The sequence below is a fragment of the Strix uralensis genome, chromosome 1 (genome assembly GCF_047716275.1).
Source record: "Strix uralensis isolate ZFMK-TIS-50842 chromosome 1, bStrUra1, whole genome shotgun sequence".
Lineage (NCBI taxonomy): Eukaryota > Metazoa > Chordata > Aves > Strigiformes > Strigidae > Strix > Strix uralensis.
Genome location: NC_133972.1, coordinates 169,244,663 through 169,266,815, shown reverse-complemented (window position 1 = coordinate 169,266,815; position 22,153 = coordinate 169,244,663). Strand labels below are relative to the sequence as shown.

At 40.6% G+C, this 22,153-nt stretch overlaps 1 protein-coding gene across 1 annotated transcript in view; it reads left to right on the top strand.

Moving 5' to 3' along the window:
• Positions 1-22,153, top strand: part of COL22A1 (collagen type XXII alpha 1 chain) — a 219,672-nt gene that overhangs the window by 127,575 nt on the left and 69,944 nt on the right. Inside the window, exons 22-26 of the mRNA XM_074860265.1 lie at positions 413-466; positions 10,205-10,258; positions 19,256-19,309; positions 19,674-19,727; positions 20,712-20,765. Coding sequence (XP_074716366.1) covers positions 413-466; positions 10,205-10,258; positions 19,256-19,309; positions 19,674-19,727; positions 20,712-20,765 — 270 coding nt within the window. The remainder of the gene's footprint in view (positions 1-412; positions 467-10,204; positions 10,259-19,255; positions 19,310-19,673; positions 19,728-20,711; positions 20,766-22,153) is intronic.

Below are 22,153 nucleotides of genomic sequence, written 5' to 3'. Positions count from 1 at the left end.
CCTGACTCAGCAGGATATCTCAGTTCAGACTGTCACTGCCGCCTCATTTGCAAATACTCTGTATTTCCTCATTTTTGAATTGTTTGTTGTATTTCACCGTTGATTGAGTTTTGTAAAATTGATGGGATGGCGTTGTGAAGATGCGTTACTTAGGTAAATCTGGTTTTAATTATGTAATTTAAATATAGTTGTGTGCTCTGTATTTAATCAGGGCATTGTCACTTTTCTCTATCCTGTTTTCTTATTCTCTTCTGCTCACAGGACAACATAATTATCAGGTAAGAGTTGTCTAGGTAGCCATGCAGTAACAGTAGCACAAAACAGCTAGGAAATGGTTATATAGTTCATTAGTTTTTCTTACTCACTTAACTTTCTAAAACTTTTAACTTTCTAAAACTTTCCACTTTTAAAGGGAGAGGCTGGTGTGGAAGGCAAGCCTGGAGTCCCTGGTTTACCAGGTCAAAGGGTGAGTTTCTCTTTTTATTTAATGTAAGTCTCAAGAGGCTGGGCACAGATTTGTTAACTAAAGTTTGGTATTTTGTCCCACTTTACATATGCTTTTTTACTTCTTTAAGGATCCTGGAGGCCCAGATCCTTTCCTCTATTCCTTCTTTACGGTCCAGCAATTTTCAGTACCTCTTGGGGTCCACAGATTGTATTCAGTGTCCTGTGGGACAATAGCAAAGTTTCTTTCTTGTCATTTGCTCTTCTGTCTTTATATCTGCTCCTTGCTGCCAAGGGGGGTTCTTGATATGACTCTGAGTGAGCAGAGCTACTAGTAATATGGACAGGTTGAAAGTTCAGAGAAATGCTGTTGTCCTGGAAGTCAAATATATGCAAAGACACTTGCAATACTTATTATTTTCTGTTCTGTTTGGTCTGTATTCACCCACAAAATGGGAGCTGGTGTACCATTCTCCACCAGAGGCTTAGATAGTTTCCTTCTGTTAAAAAAAAAATATTAGATTTTTTCTCACTCAGAGTTATGTCTTGAAATATTCAAGTAAAAAGTAAATTTCATAGTGGGCCTGATATTATTAAATGAATGCTCTGAACCTGCCTTTCCTTGCTTCAACCCATTCCTAGGAAGAACATCTCCCAAGACAACAGATGAGGGTGGAAGTGAGATACCTGTTTAACCTTTGTGGAGACAGCCTCTTCACTCTCAGTATGGCTGTTTGATGGGTTACTTTTTTAAGTAGTCACAGAGACTTGATCATAGCTTAAGCTATAGGAGAGATCATGGGGGTTGCCTTTAATGCTTTGCACTTGAATCAGCACCGGTGCTGTTAAAAGAGTGGGTATGAGACTGCTACTTGCAAGCATGGGAAGGTTATGGGCAAAGGACAGTACAGGGAAGAAATATATACCTTGGTAGATGCTTTTCTACAGACTTTCCATTGAATTGCATGATATTAAATTGAGCCATAAGTGTGTCTTTTAGGAATCTTCTCCTTGGGAAGGTGGGGCATGCAGTCTCATGTTAATGCCACAGTGGAAAAGGGCATTTACTGTTTTTTTCCTACTTTTTTAGTCTTTAGAAAATACCACCTTATCACTTTAACAAATAACTGTGCTGTGCTTTACTTATGAGTTGACAAGTTCTGGATTGTCCTGGTTTTAAAGCCTGCTGTGAAACATTTTTTCTTGAATAAGATTAATAGAACATATTAGCTGGGTAAAGGACAGTGATCTGTCAGGATCTGCAACAGGACACAAAATGCTCCTGATAATGATCATTTGATTAGAGATGTCATTTGATCCACACTGTCTTTGAATGTTTCCCTAGACTCTGTTGTGTCTAGATCTCCTAAGGGTCTTTATTAGTCACCAGCCATCTTAGATGGATAGATATATATTTTTCATTAAAGGCAATTATTCAATGACTGAATACGTGAGATGAATCAAAGTCCAGGGCTTGGTGGATCTAAATGGATAAGCTACATGTGAGAGAGAGAACAGAGTAACAGATACTACCGATTCACCATTAGTACAATTCTTGACAAAGCACAAATATAAAACCAGGCATTGATTACCATCTTACATATATTTGTCTGCAGAAAGCAAGTATTTCTCTAGACAGGCTTAGAAGTTAAAATGTCAAGAGCAGAAATCTCATTTGTTTGGGTTTAGTTTTCAATGACTGCATGTATGGCAAGGGCAGGCTCTGAAGGCACAGCTCAGAGCTATAGCAAACGCTCTTGCACACACCCAAACAAAAAGGGTCTTTAGCAGCATAACCAGTGTTGAGGACAGATGGGATCACAATACCTCAGTTTCATTTGTGGCTCCAGCCCTGGCTTGCTGTAAGACTTGGCTTGTTGACTGGATATTACAAAGAAGTTCTTCACCGAAAGGGTTATCAAGCACTGGAGCAGGCTGCCCAGGGAAGTTATTTAAAAGACATGTAGATGTGGTGCTTAGGGAATGGTTTAGTGGTGGCAGTGTTAGGTTTGCAGTTCTACTTGATCTTAAGGGTCTTTTCCAACCTGAATGATTCTATGATTTGATTCTAAGACACTCACATCTCTTCATTTCTGGAGCCTCTGTCAATAGGGGTAGGAGTGTAAGGCTGTGCAAGTGTGTGAGCAAACCAAACAGCCAGAGCAGCAGTGTGATCATGAGTTTGTTTAACACTGAGCACGTTCCCCAGCACACCTTTGGGTCATGCCAAGTAGTTGTCTCCACAAATGTCCCTACATTGCAAGGTGACTCTATCTGGCAGGCTGGGTGACAAAGGCCATCCTCATTTGTGAGAAGGAGAGTTTAGCTGTATGAACACAAGCTCCTGTGCTTTTGCACGTGAAGCCCTGGCCCATTGTATTTAGTGTAGACGTAGCCTTTTTTGCTATGGTAAGAACAGAAAAATCAAACACAGCTAGAGACAAATCTAAGACTCCTTTTTAGCAGACCTGTGTAGAACAGATGAAAATCACTAACCATCTGCTTGCCTGGTCCCTCTGCTGTTTTATATGGGTGGGATTTCAAGATATGATGCCACACCAATTGGGCATCATATTTGAAAATTTGGTTCCTGAGGTACTTTATAAATATTCTGCACTAATATCTTGTAATGTAAGGAACAGATTACAGTGCAAGATTGACTTCAGGACCCTTTTAAGTAGCATGCTGCAAAGGAGCTGATGTAAACCAGTTACTGTTTTCCAGTATGATTCAACCTCAGTTTTGCATTCTAGTCCTCAACCAAACATAAATGAAGTCGGCACATGCAGAGAGTCTCTGTCCTGACACAGGGATGCAGATTCGACCGTTTCTTGGAGTTCTTAAAAGACTGCAGTGCTTTAGATAGCTGTAATGCAGCTGACACAAACTACTAATGGACTAAAAATGTGTTTGGAACCATTTCATAGAGGAATTCATGTCTCATAACACAGTCCACTGGAAATGAAGGATACTGATCTGTGCAAAGACAGAGGCAATGTTGGCTGGTGTTAGAAATATAATGCAGAAGACACCTACACAGTGTGTAGATTTCATTGAAGATGACATATTATGCCAAATACCCTAGTGACAGTTTGGCTGACAGGAATAGGGTCATACATCTTGGAAAGATTTCTAGGAAGAGAGGAAGTATGGTATTCTTTTGGCCTGAAGCTGCCATTCCTTTTATTGCTGAAGAAATAAAAGAATACATGGGATAGCACAGTTGCCAATAAACAAAGCATAATCTTCAGTGAGTCACCATTTGTGTTATAGTAAAGAAAGTATCAGTTGAATTTCTTAAGATGGCTACTGCAAGCTTAAACTTTCATTTAAATGCATTCATTATACTTGTATCACCCCTGCTTAGACTGCACATTTCGTGGAGCAGTTGCAGTGTTCTGCTAATGTGTGGTACAAGTATGACTGAAGAAGACACTATAGGACCCTAGTTAGCATTAGAAACAGAAAGGCTCCTGAGCTGACTGAAGAATGTGATAGAGCATCTTCCTAATGTTTTCTTTAGAAAAAAAAGAAACCAGTCATGTTTGGGGGCAGAGTGTGAAGGGAGTGTTATGCTCTAAAAAAAGCTGGTGGTATAATTCAGATCTGATTGCCAAATTTATCATAAGCTAAGCTTACTGTATATGAACCTCTCCCTCTTGCAGCCCATTCCCAGGAGCTGCGATATGGAGTGTGTGTTTTCAATGTAATTGTAATAATGTGCACTCAGAGGCATAGTTCTTTAATATGGAAATCTAATAGGAGGGCTGCTTACATTCTGGGAAGTAGCCCAGTAGTGGAAACAAACTAAGAGCATAAGCTGGGAAGACAGATCATCTTTTGGGCATTTAAAAGGATTTCCCTGTTAGCCTGCTTTAGTTACAGGTCTTGGAAGTGTTTTATGGGCACAGAAAAAATGCGCAAAGTACAGCTCAGTACATCTGCTGAACTGCTAATCTGACAATTCACGTCCATTCTTTGATCCTGTCTGGGGACAGGAGAGAACAATTTCAACCCAAACCAAGCAACTGGGTTATGTTCATTTTATTAGCCAGCTGTTTCCAAGTGCCTGGCACCTGACGTCTATATTTTGATAATGATATGCTCATATCAAGTTGATGCTCGTTGGTGACCACCAAAGCCACTCGATCACTCTCCCTCTTCAACTGGACAGGGGAGAGAAAATATAATGAAAGGCTTGTGGATTGAGATAAGAACAGTTTAATAAAGGAAAAGCAAAGGTCATGCATGAAAACAAAGGAAACGAAAAGATTTTATTCTCTACTTCCCATGAGGAGGTGATGTCCAACCACTTCCTGGGAAGCAGGGCTTCAGTACACGTAGCAGCTGCTCCAGAAGACAAATGTTGTAAATAACAAATGCACCCCTTTCCTCCTCCTTTCTCTTAGCTTTTATTGCTGAGCAGACATCATATGGTATGGAATATCCCTTTGGTCAGTTTGGGTCAGCTGTCCTGGCTATGTCCCCAGTCTACTGGTGAGGGTGGAATGTTGGAGAGACAACCCTGATGCGGTGCGAGCACTGCACAGCAGTAGCCAAAACACTGGTGTGTTATCAACACCTTCCTGGCTACCAATACAGAGCACAGCACCATGAGGGCTTCTGTGGAGAAAATTAACTCCATCTCAGCCAGTGGGAGGAAAGAAGCTTTGCTGTTCTCATCCATCCCATTAGACCTTTGAGTGATAGACAGTACTGTCTCTCCGATTTTACTAAAACTACCTGAAAAAGAGATAGAACTCTGAGAGTCAGGTTTTGTTTTAGGGTGGTTTTGAGGGTTTTTTCCCCACTTTCTGTCCTCCTCTTTCTTCTGTAAAATTGTTTCTGCTCTTCAGTTTTTTGACACCTGATCTACTGAAATATTTGTTGGAAATAAACCCAACTTTTTTTTGCTTGATAGACACAAAAGGTGCAGTTGTATGACATGGTCCTGGAAAGCATGCAGGTCTTTGGATAATCCAGCCTAAACACAATGTTCTTCTGAAGTGTGCTCCAAATAGCTTGGATTCCAGTAATTTGCCTCTTATTGAAATGATACAAGTTCATTCAAGTAATTGAAATTTCAGAAGGAATCCAAGAAGAAACATTTATCCTATAGCAGTATTTTCCACACAGGCATGAGAGAGCAGCTACCTGGACTCATTCTGAGTTTGATGTGCTGTACTGCAGTCTAGTTTTCTAAATTTACATTGTCAAAATTTTGCCATGCTCAAAGGACAATTAGTACAAAACAAAAAAGATACAGGAGTCTCATAGGATAGTAAGAGTAGACTTATGGGGAAAAAAAATAATGGAAAGTATCTTTTTAAAGTAGTAACCTTTAATAAATGTCCTTCTCCATGTTTAAGATTCTAATGTACATGAGTCAGGCAGATAAGTAATAATAATTCCCCTTTTTTCAAGTCACTTAATGCGCAAAATAATTTATGCGAAGCACAGAATGAGAGTGAGTTGGATGTACAAGCAGAGATAACTTAGAAAAATTTTACTGCAAGACCCTTTTTTGTGAGCTAATTGCAAAGTTTGGTGTCATGGTCTGTCAGGTTAGAGGCAAGAGGAAAGTGTGCAGCTCCAGGAGTGTGTTACAAAGGGGTGTCTTCTGCATCTTTAACTCAGCTGTCATGTTTCACCAGTTTTTCATGTTCATGTTTCCACATCCCCTGAATGCTTGTTCCTGAAGTCAGAGCAGCACAAAAAGCTTAACAGACCTTTCTTGATTCTTTACAACTAGATTACAAGGCTGTGAGTCTCAGTAAATGCTACATGTTTGTTTTACAATAGAGCCTGAAGGATCCTGTTGAAACTGGGGACTACTGGGTTCAGTGCACACCTTCTACCTAGAAGAGATGTGTTAAGAGCACTTGCCAGTACATGAAAGATTTGTTCCTGTTAGCTGTCAGGGGGGAGATAGATAGATAGATAGATAGATAGATAGATAGATAGATAGATAGATAGATAGATAGATAGATAGATTATGAAGATCGCTGGAGAGCTGCTGAACTCTTCTTTGTGTGTTTGATGGCAGGACAGAAATACATGTATTTGACTTTCTCCTTCTTGACCCATCTCTCTCCTGTCTGAGTGGGTTGTTGCATATGATATTCCTGTTCTGGCCAGTCAGAACTTGAATGGCCAGTTAAGTTTCAACTCTTATATCAACTCGATGTCCAGAAGTCCTTCTAGACCATCTTTGCCTTTGTCACAACCCCAATAATCACCCATAAACTGGCCAACCCTGATGGCATTTGAAGCTAGGGAGATGCTCTCACTTCATAATTTACTGTCATTATCTAATACACGTAGAGACTGTAAAAGGCTGGTGCCTTCAGGGAGCTCAAACTGAATTTCTTCTGGCTTCTCTAATAATGTAGATGTAAAAGGACAGGGCTGAAGAGGGTAATCCTAGCATCCCATCTAGCTTACAAAGGAAATAGTTGGCATTTATGCTAGCAGTCATATTTGTTCACAATTAAGGATGCTTCCTATGTACTTGGTACCAAATCCACCCCTGTTCCTGGGGCCAACCCTCAAGAGAAAAACATGCTATGAAAATGTATGACCATTCTGGCTATTGGACAGCAAGATGAGAAACAGTCTTGGGCCATGATACCTTTAAAATTTTCCCTCTAGCAGTGTGGAGCCAACATTTTCCTTTGGTTTCCTGTCTTCTGTATGGTAGAGATCTTTCCAATGGATGATTGTGTTGACATATGTTTGTGGGTGCTTGAAATGTTCAGATGACATGTTCAGCTGTGCAGAAATCGAAATGTAAGCAAATTAACATAAAGTAGTAAAAAGGGATTGATGGCATAGTTTAAATCCAGAGTGAAGTTGTAATTGTCAGTAAGGTAAATGTATTAATTTCCAATAAAACATACGTTTTTAACTGTGCTATTGTTCAAATTGCTGATGAAGGCAAATAACATATTTTTTTACAGTCAAAGGATACACATTCTCACACACTTACCTGATTCTTACTATAAGTAACAGAGCATAATTGCTGGTTTTCACTGTCATATTATTAGGCAATGTGACATTTTGCTGAGCTTTGCTCTCATAGGTATAATTTCTCCCAGCAATTATTTCTGTACTTTATAAGCAGGCTGCAATGTTATGGAGCAAATTTGTTGTAGTTTGATTTTGGCTAACCTCTGAGTGGCCAAAATGTCCCCTTCACAATGGGAAATTACATTCTCAGCCTCTCTGTCAGTATAATTACATGTTGCTTTAAGGGATTTCTCAGTGTTTTGAAAAGCACCAAAGTTTCTTAGCATTTCACCCAAGGAAAGGATAGGCTTCTCTCACATCTCTCATTGCTGCAGCAGATTAGCATGCCAGGCCATCAGCATGGAAACAGAACAATTGGTGCATACTTGTCACAGGAGGCAAAATATGTCCTTCCTCCACCTTCTCGGCTTTTCAGATGGGTTTGGAGAGAAGGTGGTGTTGCTACCACCTTCCTCAGGTACCCCAAGTAATATATAGGTGGGACCAAGTTTCCAAAAAATGGCAGTTCAGCAAACTGTAACTAGGTAATGCCCTTAAGCTGTAAAGCTGCTAAAGCCACACCCTTGTGGACCTCCAAAATAAGGTCTATGTGTACTACTCACATCTCTTAACTTGCCAGGTTACAAGGCTCTTTGGGATTTTGTTGGCCTGAATGCTAATGTGTGTATCACCCATTGTGGTTTTGTATAGAGCACACAATGGGGTATGTTCATGCTCTCCAACTTGTGATATCTGATTTAGGGTGACTACTTAGGAAGCTAGTTCCATTATGCTCCTTCAAAGGATTATTAAAAATGTTTATATCAGGTTCCTGCCTCTAATGGAGTCTTGAATTAGAATCTAAGGAGATGCATAAACATTGCGAAGGGAGGTACAGGGTGGGTTCTAATTATGCTCAGTGACCAATGAGGTTGGTAGGACATGAAGAAATCAGTTACACTGTGTTGTATGCTGGCCTCAGTGGAACCAGCCACCTTAATGCGTCACTCCCATTTTGATAGGAAGCTGGAGATGACATGCAGGCATACTCATCTCCTGTGTCTGGCCCCACACAACGCATCTTGTATGCTCTATTCATAAGCTTATTTATTTAAATGGCTATTTTAACAGTGTCCTTTGCATGGTCACCTTGGCAGTTGGCAAAATGAGCATCTTTACCTAGAAAACTTACGTTGAATCATGTGGTGACATGAGTCCTTCAGGTTAAAAATGGTCTCTTTTTAGCAAAGAAGTGATGGATGTTGAAAAAATAGAGGGAGCAGTCATGAATAGTGCATGTACTTGAGTATAAAATTGAGATTTTTATTAGTATTAGGGTCCTGGAAATGACTACTGACTCCCAAGGACCTCATAATCAGCCCTTAATTTTCTTCTTAAATTCTTTTGTATATGACAGCAGCTTTTTTTTGTTATGAGAAAAATAAGGAAAATACCATATTCTGACACACCAACTAATGAATCTCAGTCAAAACCAGGGAAAATATGATGAAAACTTGTTTTGTTTGTGATGTTTTAGCTTTTTCATTCATTTAAGTCAGCAGGAAGCTGTTATTTATAGGTGTTGTTTCTGAACATATTTAAATTAAGAAAAATAAAGGGAAAATTATATATATGACTCTTACACATCTGTATGACCAGTGACATCATCAGTGACATGAAACCTGTTAATTATAATATCCTTCTAAAAGGAAAATCAGTTTGGATGAAAAGTAGAAATGAGGGAGAAAAAAATCACTTCTTTCAGATATTTACATGGCTCCTCTTGTACCCTCCTTGTATATTACTAACAACTTCAGAAGTATTAGTGATTCAGTGTCTATTACACATCAGGAAAGGATAGATTGTTTTTACAAGAAAGTTCAATCACAAAATATGTGCCTTGACTAAAGTAACACAGCAAGTCAGCTGTTGAGTTGAGAAATAAATCCAACCTCTGCCTTAGTTGCAGTGCTTCATGCATCCTTACTCCATCCTTCCTGTTTTTTCTAGTGTAGCACTTTTCCCTGTGAACTATTTGAGGTCAAACCTATGGGGAACACACGTGCCGCAGCATCTATATAGGTGAACTTTTCTCAAGGGTATACTCCAGGTCCTGGCTCATCCTTCCCTTGCACTAGTGAAGCTCTCTCTGGAGGAATCTTTTTTGCTTGCAGAAGAGTCAGTGAGCTCCATCCCTTGGTGGTAATGTCAACCCTAGTTAGAAATGCCTCATAGATCCTGTTTTCTTGTTTAGAGATTGTGAATCTTTTATATTCATCCATGCACCAGAGTTCTTAATTATTTTCTTTCTTAATGCAAGAGACAGTGCAAGGAACACAAGGGACACTGCTTGACTTTGTTGGGGAGGGGTGAAGAGCTTGACTGCAGCAAGAAAGGTGCCTCTCCTCAGTATGTGTCTACACATGGTACCTCCCTTGGCTGCATCGCAGCGCTGTGACTTCTCTGGCCCTCTGTGGGCAGCACCCAGGTGGGACTGCAGAGTGTGAGAGACGCCAAGATGTGCATGAGACCAACCCTCATCATGGGGGGGCTGTTACCACAATATGGAGAGATACAGACCTGTCAAACTGGAGTTCCACATCCAAATGGCGTGCGCTGCCTTTGCCTCTAGCCTTTGTGTTTTGTGTACCCACATGGCGGTGATTTACCAGTTTTGTGGTGAAAGACTTTGGAAAATCAGCAGCTGCCTTTGCCCCGGTGTCTAATACTTGCTCTTCTGTTGAACACACAGGGTAAAAAGGGAGAACCAGGATTCCCAGGAATCAATGGTCTGATCGGCCCTCAGGTAAGTGATGATTTCTTCATTTTCATATAATATGTGGAAAAACATATTTTGTGGAAAAACATATTTTGTGGCAAAAGGTGACTTGGAACCGCAATGTAGCATACCATGACCTTGTTCTTTCCTCATCTTTGAAGTTGGTATTTCTCCTTTAAGATCCCAACAAATCTATCCTGTTGTGATGGAGAGAAGTCTGCCTGTCTGGCAGCAATTACTTTTACCTTCTGCAGTTTTTCAGCATCTTTGAACAGGGGCGTAAGGAGGTGTTTTGTATGTGATTTGCCCATTGCGTGTGCACAGAGCACTATCATTCCGGAGGGAAAGAAATGGTTTGTGTTCTGCAATATTTAGGACAGTGTCTCAGCTAATTGTTGGCTGTGTGAATTGGCAATTGCAGATATACCTTCTGTGCTGCAGTCTTGAGGGAAGAAGCAGTTTAAAAGGTATTTGCTGTTCAGAAAGCACACTTCTTTGAGCACAAGTCTGGTTTTGTGACTTTGATACTCATATTTCTACTTCTTATAGAGGGATAGGTGGTGGCTTACTGAGGAAGGTAGAGACAGGAGCTTAAAACTAAATGTTTATTCTCCCTGTGAGGAAGGATGTCCTAAGTTAATAACCCCTTAGCTCCTTTTTTTAAAGCTTTTGGCAAGATAGTGCTCCAAATTGCACCATCTGTAACATCATAAGGGCAAAATAGTGATGTGTATGTTAAGCATCATCAGAGAGGATTTGGCTCCACTTTGGATCAAGCCATTCTGCGCTGTATTATAATAACACTGACACCTGCCTCTGGCTTGGTTTCTGGCTAACTTTGTAGCCAAACTCAGCTGACCCGAGTTGCTTTGTAGGGTCACCCCTGCAATAAGAAAAATATCTGCAGGAATGTCCTCAAGCATGAAAGATGCAACCTCACTTTAAACTCAGGAGAAAACTGAGCATTTCATTCATTCCCTTTTCAACAATAAATTAACAAACTGGGTCTTTGGCTTTGGTATTTTGGTTCAATAATTGGTTAAATTTTGGGCAGAAATGAAGAGCCTCCATTACTACAGCTGTTGGTGATGTATTGCAACAAAAAGCACCCTGCTAGACAGCAGATGCTGATTTTTCATTTATTTTCTCTGGCAAGCTATGCCCTTGTAACCAGGAAACAAGATCTAGAAATGATTTCTGTGGCAGACCTTTTGTAATGAGCTGTTCACATGTCTGTGGAGGACATCAGAGAGGCAATCCAAGGGCTTGCGACCCTGTGCAGGTGAGGGCCCTTGTGTCCAGCTGGGAACCTTGCCGGGCGAAACACCACTTGATACTGGTTTACATAATTTTAAGACTTCTTCCTTTGGTACAGTATCTGGTTTGCAAGTATTTCATCAGCAGCCTTCAAGAGGAATGAAGACAGTATTTCTAATGGATTTTAAAGATATTGTTGGTTTTGGTTTTTCCATTGGATAACATTAAAAGGTCCCCCCAAGCCTTCTGAACCATTGGGAAAGGATTTTCCTTGCTTTTTGGGGAAGATTTTTCTCCATGCATTATTTCTGAGAAATCTGACAGTATCTATCCAAACAATGTCACACTTGCTCAACTCAAGTTTCCTGCAACTTTTAAAAAATATATATGTACGCATGTGTTAGCGACTTCATAAATGTATCTGAGAAAACTGCTGACATAGCATTAAGTAATTTTCCTTTCAGCACAGGCTAAATAAAGTTAGCAAATTTTATGTTAATTAAAACATAGAATGCTACCCCATTCAAGGAATACTTAAATTGACTGTTCCTCCAAGCTAACTGTAAGAATGGAAAAATATTGTTCCTATTCTTGCAGCAGCACTCTGTTCTGGACTTATTACTGCAGATTTCCATATTTCTGTTTGGAGAAAGTGCTTACATTCAGTTTGTGACAAAACTACTTTTCAGCTTAACGGCACTTTTTGTGACATTAGGTTTTTTAAGCACTTTATCAGCATTTTTTATTCTTAAGCAAACTATGCCTCAAAAATACCCAAGAAGAAAAGTGGTTTCCTTATTCTGTAGTTACATGGATATTCTTTCAAGTCATGTATGGAACTCTCTGTCACCTGTTCCTGTGCTATCTCCATGGCGTTGAGGGCCAACTGATTCGGGCTGGCCATATATAAACTAGTTTAGAACACTAAAATAACCTCCCTTTCCTCTGCTGTTTTAAATTTAAATACACTTTTGTTTTCTGACCTGATTCACCCCATTAATAGTTGTATGGGCAAAATGAAGGAGTGAATATAGAAGCTGTAGAAGGCATATTGTTGCTGAAAGACATAGAAAAGACAATCTGAAGTTACTGTTGGCCTTCATCAAGAGAAATATTTGCTGTTGTGCTCAGTCCAACTGAGAACTCACAGAAGGATCAGGCAGCTGGTGCAAGAGTACCAACCTGGGAGCTATTCTGGAGCAGGGTCAGCAGATCCAGTGATGAACTGCAGTTGAGATTATGTCAGTCCAACTCTCAAGGACCATTGACTGGGTGTGGTCACATTTGAGAGTTAATTAAGTGTCAAATCCTGTCAAAGCCAGGAGGCAACTTCTCAGCTAGCCTGGGGATGTTTTGTTACACTAGGGTAGCCCTAGTTTTGCCTTTCTCCTTGCAAACACCAACTCAAACTAAATTTTAATCCAAAAAGATTTTTCAACATTTTTTTTTGTTCTAAATCAGCTATAGTGGTGAACCCATGTGCTTATTTGCTCCATGTTGTCCAGCCAGCACCCCCAAAAATGAGCATTTATTTTCCAGATATTTTAGAAATGGTGCATCTTGCAACATCATTAAGCCATAGAGTAGACACTCTGGGTCTTATTTCCCCTCTGGATATGAATGATTTTCCTGCAGCAAGGACACAGATATCTGAACTCGTAATGTGTTTATGTTGTTATTATTTATTTGTACTATTTTAGTTTCCAGAAACCTTAATCATGGGCCAAAGTTCTATTGCAGTAGGCTGTTGAAATGCAGACTGAAAAATGAGCATTTCTATAAAGCACTTTCAGTTGAAATAGATGGATGGATACCAAGCAAAGGAAACAACGAAGCTGTGCATTTCTGCATGGTCACCTGAAATCTCGGTATACATAGATGTATGTATATATATTGTCTATCCCATCATCTGTTGATAGGAAGAGTTCAGAGAAGGGGTTGAAGGCAGTTGATGAGGTACCTTTGCGAATGCTTTTCTAGGCATGAGGGGTATCCTAAGGAGGAAGGAGATCTGCAGTTAGGCAGTATACACTAAGTGGACCATGCAGGCTCCTCAGAGAGGGGAGCTGATTCCCCAGTGCTAGCCAAGGGCTCAGACACTCTGAGCTGTATCACTGAATTACCAGGGCTGGTATTCAGCTCCAAATGCAAACATTTGTTGGGTTAAGGATGGGCTCCTATTGATGAAGATCCAGCTAATACCACCAGTGGAGTCTGAAGCTCTCCTAAAGCACATACCTACAAATGGTCCACTGAACCACTCTAGATTCCCCAAGCTGAGCAGGTATATGCCGTCCACCTGTGAGACAGCAAAACAAGTCAAAACTCTTTGAGTTTTAAACAAAAATGCCATACCTCACACTTGCAATATCTCTGGGCTGTTATTGAGGTTTTGCCTTATGCTAGATAGCGTGGTGGTAAAACTAAGACCTGTGAGGAAGACCAGTACAAGCTGTACCTTTTATGGTTGTGGCTGGCAATGATTTAATTAGCATAGACTTGTCCTTAGGGTGTAAGCTCAAGCCGAGCTTTCTTAACTAATTCAGGAAATAAATGATATCCTCTGAAATGCATGGTATCCTTAACATCCTTTCTATAATGCAAGTTAATACTGTAGAATGTAAGAAAAGGATACAGGCCCCAGCTGCAAAGCTCAGATTGAATTCAGACTATGCCAGTGCTGCTCAAAATTGGAAGATATTGCTCAGAGCTATCTTTAATAAGATCTATACCTTTAACAAAAAGAAAGAAAGAAAAAGTCTTCACTGGTGCAGATCACTAGTAGTACTGAAACAAAAGAACATACGGGACGGTTTTTTGCTGTTTTTCTCATTTGCTGCACTGACTCAGGAATCCAACTCAAAGCGAACACATAGGGAAATAAATCTTCCTCTGCAGACAGAAGAGATCATGTCCATATCTTATAGTAAGTGATGAAATTAAACAAATACTGCCTTTCACTGGAAGCAAAAAATTCTCCTGGAGAGACTGCTATGTACAAAGTCAATTTTACTTAGTACTTCTACAGAGCTAGAGAGACAGTTCAGATAATTTTTGTTGAAAAGACTTTATTTTTAAAAATAATGTTGGTGCTCCAATTACAATGTCACCTGGTTAAATAACTGGAGACCTCATCTACTTATGAATTACGACACTATCACTGAAGCTGACTATAGAGCACGCATCATAGGTAACTGTTCAGATCTGTTGGCTCTTTAGGCTTTTAGTTTTCAGTGTCATCAGAAACAACCTTTTTCTATATCCTCTTATTTTTGTCTTGGTTTGTAAGGCAGGATTTAGGCAGAGAGAGCAATATGGTGTTCTAATGCAGCATTACTGAAAATAATTCACAAGAATTGTGCTGGTAGTGCCTGGAGTGAGAAATGAGGAGCAGATTTGAGGAGATGATACCAGAAACCACTCAGATGCAATGGGGGAGAAATGGAGAGTTGAAGTAGCAAGGGACATAACACGGACTGCTCCACAAAACTAGCTGCAACAGTCTCGTTTCTGATGGGAGAGAAGTGGAAATAAAGGGGGAGACAGTGCAAAGCCAATAGGAGGGGTCTGTGGGGACTTTGAGAGGTGAAATTGCATGGAGTAATTGAAGTGGAGACAAGCACGGACACTGAAGGGGAAATGGCTGTCAGCAGCATAGTTACGCATTTTATTCTCATTGTGGCAGCAGACAGGATACTCCTGCATGTCCTGGAGGTTCTTCTCGCTCATAAAGCTGGTGCAATCCCTAAAGAGCCCAGACCACGGTCTGTTTTGACATGGGTTAAGGTCTTATCTCAGCCTTTCTCATAGCGTAAGAAAATCTAGTGATCAGCGTGGAATATTATACAGAAAATATGTCCGTGCAAGCTTTGCCTCCAGAGACAGATATCTGGAAAAGTCATCAGACTTTGGTTTCCATCTTGGAATGGCATTTGTTCACCTCCTTCTAAAACATAGCCATCCCTTCTTTCATGGAAAAGAGATTTAGGCCAAGCAGCCTACTGATGTAGTCACAGACAAGGTATTTGTTCCTTTCCAGAGCTTCCTTAGGGAATGAAGAACCTAAATCTTAATAGCTCTGCCTTTCCCAGGCTGTCTTTCAGCAAGGTACACACTGGAAGAGGAGAGCATCCTTTAGCAGATCCTGGAGGACAGGCACAGCTGTTCCTCCAATATGGAGAGTGTCATATTTCTTTCCTGGGAACTGTCCCTGCATTACATTGTCTAAGGAATGACCTGGATGAAACACAAGCCTGAAAAAATACACACCCCCCATTGTTTTTAAAGATGTCCCACTCCACAACACACACACCACTGCATACATTATTTGGATTTTAATGAACATTTGAAAACTTTTTGTTTCAAAACAACAGTTTGAAAGTAATTTGGTTTAAACATTTTTATGAAAGATCCATGTTTTGCCTTTGTTTTCCAAACTGAGTTTGTGTAGTCTTGATTTAAATAAAGTTTTCATACACCAGTTTTTGCTTCAGCATGTAGAAAGCACACATCAGAGTCTTTACCAGCAAGAACAAAAACACTCCATGATTATTTTCTTCTAGATCAGAGTTTTAAAGGGACAACAGAGAAGCTGTGGCTGCCCCCTCCCTGGCAGTGTTTAAGGCCAGGTTGGACGGGGCTTTGAGCAACCTGGTCTAGTGGAAGGTGTCCCTGCCCATGGCAGGGGGTTGGGACTAGATGATCTTTAAGGTCCCTTCCAACCCAAACCATTCTATGATTCTATGGTTTGTGAACACTGAAGACTGGATCTGGGACAGGGACTGTCATCTATATAATTCATCAAATGATCACTGAAAAAGGTGATCATTTAAATCAGGTACTTTAATCTGAATTCAGTTAAAAAAGGGAATCAAAGAAAACAGATGGCATGAGATTTTGAGGTTAAGCATTACAAGCTGTCCTGCTGCTGTTTTATGGGGGTTTTTTAATCACAAATAATTGGTGTCAGTTTGGTCTTTTCTGTATACTTAGAAAGAATAGTCCTTGCTCTGAAGAGTACTCAGAAATCAGGAAAAGGGCTACAATAACAAAAATTTATATGCAAGTGAACCTGATTTGCTCTGGACAGCAGCGAAAGGGCGGGCTCTATGAAGGACATGTATGATGTATTCCTGCAGCTTTCATGTGATCATGCCATTTTATTTCTCTGTGTCCCAGTCATTTGCTGTAGCCCAGGCTGCAGAAAGCCAGAAATCTAGTAGGGCAGTAGATGTACTGGTGTACGCAGTCAGCTGGAGCAGGCTGTCAGCATCCTCTGCATCTCCCAGGGATACTGGTGGTCATTACGCAAAATTGTTCTTTCTACATCCATCTCAGAGAGGCTTTTGTCAGAAGAGCTCTCCATTAGTGGGTGTAGCATTTGTTGGTGCAACATGTGGTGAAGCTACCTGAGTAAACCAGTCTTGGGCATGATGTTCTGGATGATTGCTCTCATGAAGAGCAGTGAAATGGATTATTAGTGGCAATTTAGGGTAAGGATCAGTGTGCTTCCATTTCAAGATGGTTGCATAAGGTTTTTGTGGTCCAGAATATAGAAAGTTCAAGAGAGTAATTACTTGGGGATGCTTGGGCTGAGACTGGGTCCTGACAGGATTTTCACCTCTTCATAGAAGCTTCCTGTTGTAGGGCCATGAAAAATGTGTGTTTCATAGTGGGAGGTGGTTCAGTTATTGGCAGAGAGAACAAAATCAGGCTATTAGGGAGGAATCAATGTAATTGTCAACAAAAGACTGCAAAGGTAAATTTTGCACTTTCTTTTCTGCATTTATGCATAGTTCACTCTGCCGCTGAATCAGTTTGACTTTGTTTTTCTAAAGGTACCTTTGCCTTCTTTCCCAGTACTGCACGCACTCTTCGTGGAAACCCCTTCTTGGAGCCCGTATCTTCAGCAGGGCCTCTCAGCAATACCACGTAGAGGTGGAGTAGGACCAAGCGGAACTTCCGTGGCCCTGCTGTCTGATATCACTCCATCCAGTTGTGTCTACAGTGTGGTATTTTTTCTTGTGCTGGGCTAATTTGGACTGTTGATTCCTTTCTTTGAATGGCAAAGCCTTTTTTAAGTGATGGATGGTCTCAACCTGGTGTCTCCTGATAGGACTAGAGCTCCTTAAATGCAGGACCCTTCTGCAATAACATCTAAACCAATGTCCCTAGAAGCCAATGCAGGGCTCCTCAGGAATTATGTCAACAGCATCAGCACATCCCAAAGCACACCTTTCTGGGGATTTTTTAGTTGTGCTTACATTTGAGGCACTCTACAAACGCTGATGTTGTTGGGATGACTCCATGTCTGTTCTGAGCTGCTATGAAAGCAGATCATGGGAGGCAAGTGCATCTGCAGGTCCCTTTTTTGGTTGCTTTGCCCCATCTATTGGTGAGAGGCTGTCTTCTCTTCTGGCTGAATTTTACAAGTGTGTTCTGGAAAGACCGCTTTTCTGTTACTTTCTCTGTCAAACTATGCCACAAATAACTCCTTGTCCTCAGTTTTTTACACCATTTTCTTCTCTTCAGCTACATTTTTCCTTAAATGTGAAATGCTAATATTGATCCATGACTCATAATACCTTAATCACAGTAGCTGTGCTTTGTGATACTGAATGGTGACAAAGAAAATGCTGACTGACCATTTTCTATCTTGTATCAGTTGTTCAGTTTCAATTCTTCACGTAGGGTTTGCACAGGGGGAGGGGGTTGTTTGTTGTTTTTTTAAGTACAAACACACCAGAACTCCCCTTATGCTGAAAACTGAAAATTAATTAAATCATCGTGTTAGAAAGACAGAAAGACACAGCCGGGGTAAAATTTCAACTCAGTCATATATCCATTTCTCACATCCATCCTCATGTTGTTTGCTTAGGTCCTGATCCAAAAAATACATGAACACATGCTTCATTCTGAGCATGGGAGAAATCCTATCTTATCTACAGTGGAAGCTGGAAGTAACAAACACCTCTGCATCTCAAGCAACCTGTTAAGATCTGTCGAGTATAGAAACAAATTTCTCAGTTAGGAAGCCAAATTTAACAATTTGCTCAATACACAAAAATAAATCCCTCTGAAAATCAGATGGCTATTGAGAGAATATTTTCCCTAAGAGAAACAGCTGTTGCAGGGAGATGAGTAAGAAAGACTGTTAGGACATTTCCAACTGCATGTGTGCATTGAAGTATGAGTTTGTGAGGACGTTTTACTATCAACAAGGTTAATGTAGAGCACTAAAATGGTGGTGCATTTGTTTAAAACACTTGATTCACTGCATTGTTTCTTCATACTCCTGGATTCATATTTTTACCCCCACCCCCCCAAAAAAAGTCCAAACCACAAGCCTGTTCCATTCATTAGTTACTTCAGAGATCTTTTTGCAGAGGTAAATTGTTCACTTTGAGTCAATATTAATCACGATTAAATTTGACTGGATGCTACAAGGAATCCCACTGGACAAGCTTTGTGTTGTGCGTTACCATTGATGGCCTTCAACTCCTCTGTCTCTTGTACTGTAGTGGAGAATGGAGCTCAACTTACAGCAATAGTAATTAGTGGCTTAAGCAGGAGATCCTGTTCTGCTGGTGAGCATGGTTCCCTTGGAGCTCAGTTTGGCATCTTGCGTTTTTTTGGTAGAAGTTAATGAAATAAAGCTCAGTGCTTTTGCCCATTTCAAAGAGGACCCCAACTGCACAGAGAAGGACCTGAGGCTTTCAGCCCCTATCAGAGAGCTTGATAAACTGGTTTTGCTTCCATCTCTTACAGGGACCTCCAGGGCCCCCAGGCATTGCTGGACCTCCTGGACCACCTGGAGCACCAGTAAGAAAACAAGCTTGGGGTATTTTGTTTTATATCAAGGAGAAGGAAAAACAGCTGGGGAGAATTGTAGGTTATGGGTTTCAGTGAGAACTGAGTTAGGACCTCTGGCAATGTATGTTTTATATTTTCTCACTGAAAAGCCACAGCTGGTCCTAGAGGACAGCTTTTCTGTGCTGAGCATTGGAACCAGGTCGGTGCTACCTGGGGATAAGTCAATGTCTACAGGACTGCCCATAGCAGAGACCTGACTGGTGTGGAAGGGAAAATTGCATTTAAATTGAAAGCAGCAACCTCCAGTGAGGTTGCTGCAAAGGACAGAAATATTGATTTTTTTTTTTTTTTTAATTATTATTTAACTTTTCAGGGACTGCCAGGAGAGATTGGAGTTTCCGGTAGAAGTGGACCACCGGGACCAGCTGTAAGTGTGGAGCAGCTGCTTCCTTTGCTTCCATGCTCTCCTTGACTTTAGATACTTTAATTCTCAAGTCTTTGTCTCCTTTTCTGCAGCTTGTCTGCACCAAGGTTTTAATGTGGGCACCAACGCTGTCACCTTTAATGCAGACATTAGCCTCTGATAACTTTTATGAACAAGAATTTTACCAGCTGCAGCTCCACTATTCCTACACACTGGGACCATGAAGTTTTCTTTGTATGATACATTTCAGAAGTCATTTTGCATTTGGCAAGACACTGTTCTTCCAAACCTGGAGTTTTCTGAATTAGGCCAAAGAACTGAAATTAGAATCTCAGATTTAGCAGAGCATAGCAATTTCTGTTTGCTGTTAGATCAAGAAAGGTGCATTATGAAAATGTTAGTATTAAGAAGTGCCACCTACAGCCTGCAGTGTTTGGGGATTAACTGACACTTGAAAAGCAGACAAAACTTTTTTTTGTATTTTAAATGCATTACAGGAAGTAATTTTAATTCTTAACTTGCTGAATAATTCTGCCACTATACGTTGTAGATTTAATTTTAGGAATCTATGTATTGTATAAGAAATTACCAATATTTATAAGGAGAAATAGACTTTAAAAAATATTTATAGCTACAGATAATAGAAACTTACAGAGAATCATGAGTAAAAGCATAATTTTCAAAGTTATTTAAGAAGCCAGTTTATAAAATCTCTATACTGTTGTTTCTCTGTAACAACACTGACATCCAGTGGTTATTCACCAAAACTGGGATACTGGGAAAAGGACTGAGCAGGTATGTGCATTGTGAGAAATTTTGTATGTTTTGAGTCACAGTAGGGAAAAAGTAAAAAAAACCGCATGAGGTGGTTTTTCTTTTCTTAAACATAGGTTAATGCAAGTGGGATGAACTTATGTGCTTATGCTGAGCTTGGTGTTAATGATTTAAAGAACAGGCGCTTACATCTTACGATTTTCTTTTGTTTAGGGGTTGCCTGGCAAAGATGGATTAAATGGGCTTCCTGGTCTTCCCGGTCAAAAGGTAAGTGATGCCACATACACTGGTAGTAAGCTACTTACCTGGGCAGCTTATCTGGGTGAGCTAGTGTCGCAGATGAAAGTATTAACACAGTAAATGATTTAGCAGCAAATCAAGATTTATTAATGACTAAGCAGCACTTAATCATTAACCAATTTAAAGATGTACAAAATAATTCGGTAAAATATGTTATTATTGAAATAGGTACTTAACTACAGATTCGAAGATGACAAAATTCACACTAACTTACTGTACCTTAAATCTATACATATGTACACACACATTCACAAATACAAAATGTACAAACACACAAACAAAAGTATTTGGATCCAGTAAAATATGTATGTCCCCACACTCATGAAGATAACTGTGTATACCTAAACACATCAGTAAGCAGAGAGTGGGTGAAAGAGAGCTAGCTCAAAGTTAAAATTTCCCTTTTCTCGAGTTTAGAGTAAATACTCACAATGCATCAGCATTCCTCAACGGACGATAATTGAGACTCCAGCAGGTTGACTTTGCCCTGGCCTTCTGTCAGCTCTATCGTGGATGGTACCTCGAGGAGTTAATGCCTGAGAGGAGTCTCACAGGCCAGATGCAGTCCAGGAGAGCTCAAAGGGTCTCACTTGGGATGGTTGTTTATAGAGTCCAAGATAACTGACATTTGTCAGATACTTATCACTCCAGCCTAGCTCAGACAATGAGGTGTTCTGGTGTCTTACACCAGTTGTGCAAGAACTTGATGGGTGTGCAATTCTGTTATTGTGCTGCCAGGCCATTAGCAGGTGATGGGCTGTTATAACTGTTCCCAAGGGATAAGGAGGGCAGAGCCAGGTGCCTTAAGGGGGGTCTTAATGCCCTGTTTACTGCCATCAGCAGTACTTATCTCCCTAGGTTGGTATGTGGCCCAGGAGTGGGGAAGGAATCAGATTAATCACCAAGTGACACAGGAGGAGAGGCGGGTGGGAGTGGGGTGGGGGGTGTGTGGAATTGCACCACCACAGCTAGCAAGTGCAAGCAGGAAGGACGGCAGATCTTCAGAGCAAAACACACCTCACCAATCCCACATCACTCGTGAAGCTCCAGGGCCAAGTCAGCTGGTGTGCTTGCACTGTACTCAGTCATTATGAAGATGGAGTTGGTTGTGAATACAACAGGGATGAGACATCCTCTTCCAGTCTTCAACTACTGCATCCAATTCGGCAGACACAGCTGAGCATTGCAAACAGAGAAGCTTCTACTGTCACCCAGGAAAGCCAGTGACACTGTCAAGTCAAGGCATGTGTCCAAGGCACAAAGAAGAAGAATGAAGAATTGTGAAAGGCTCCAAAGACATTCCTTTCTTTCCTCCCTGAAAGGCTGGAAAGAAGAGATGACATCCCCTTAAGGCT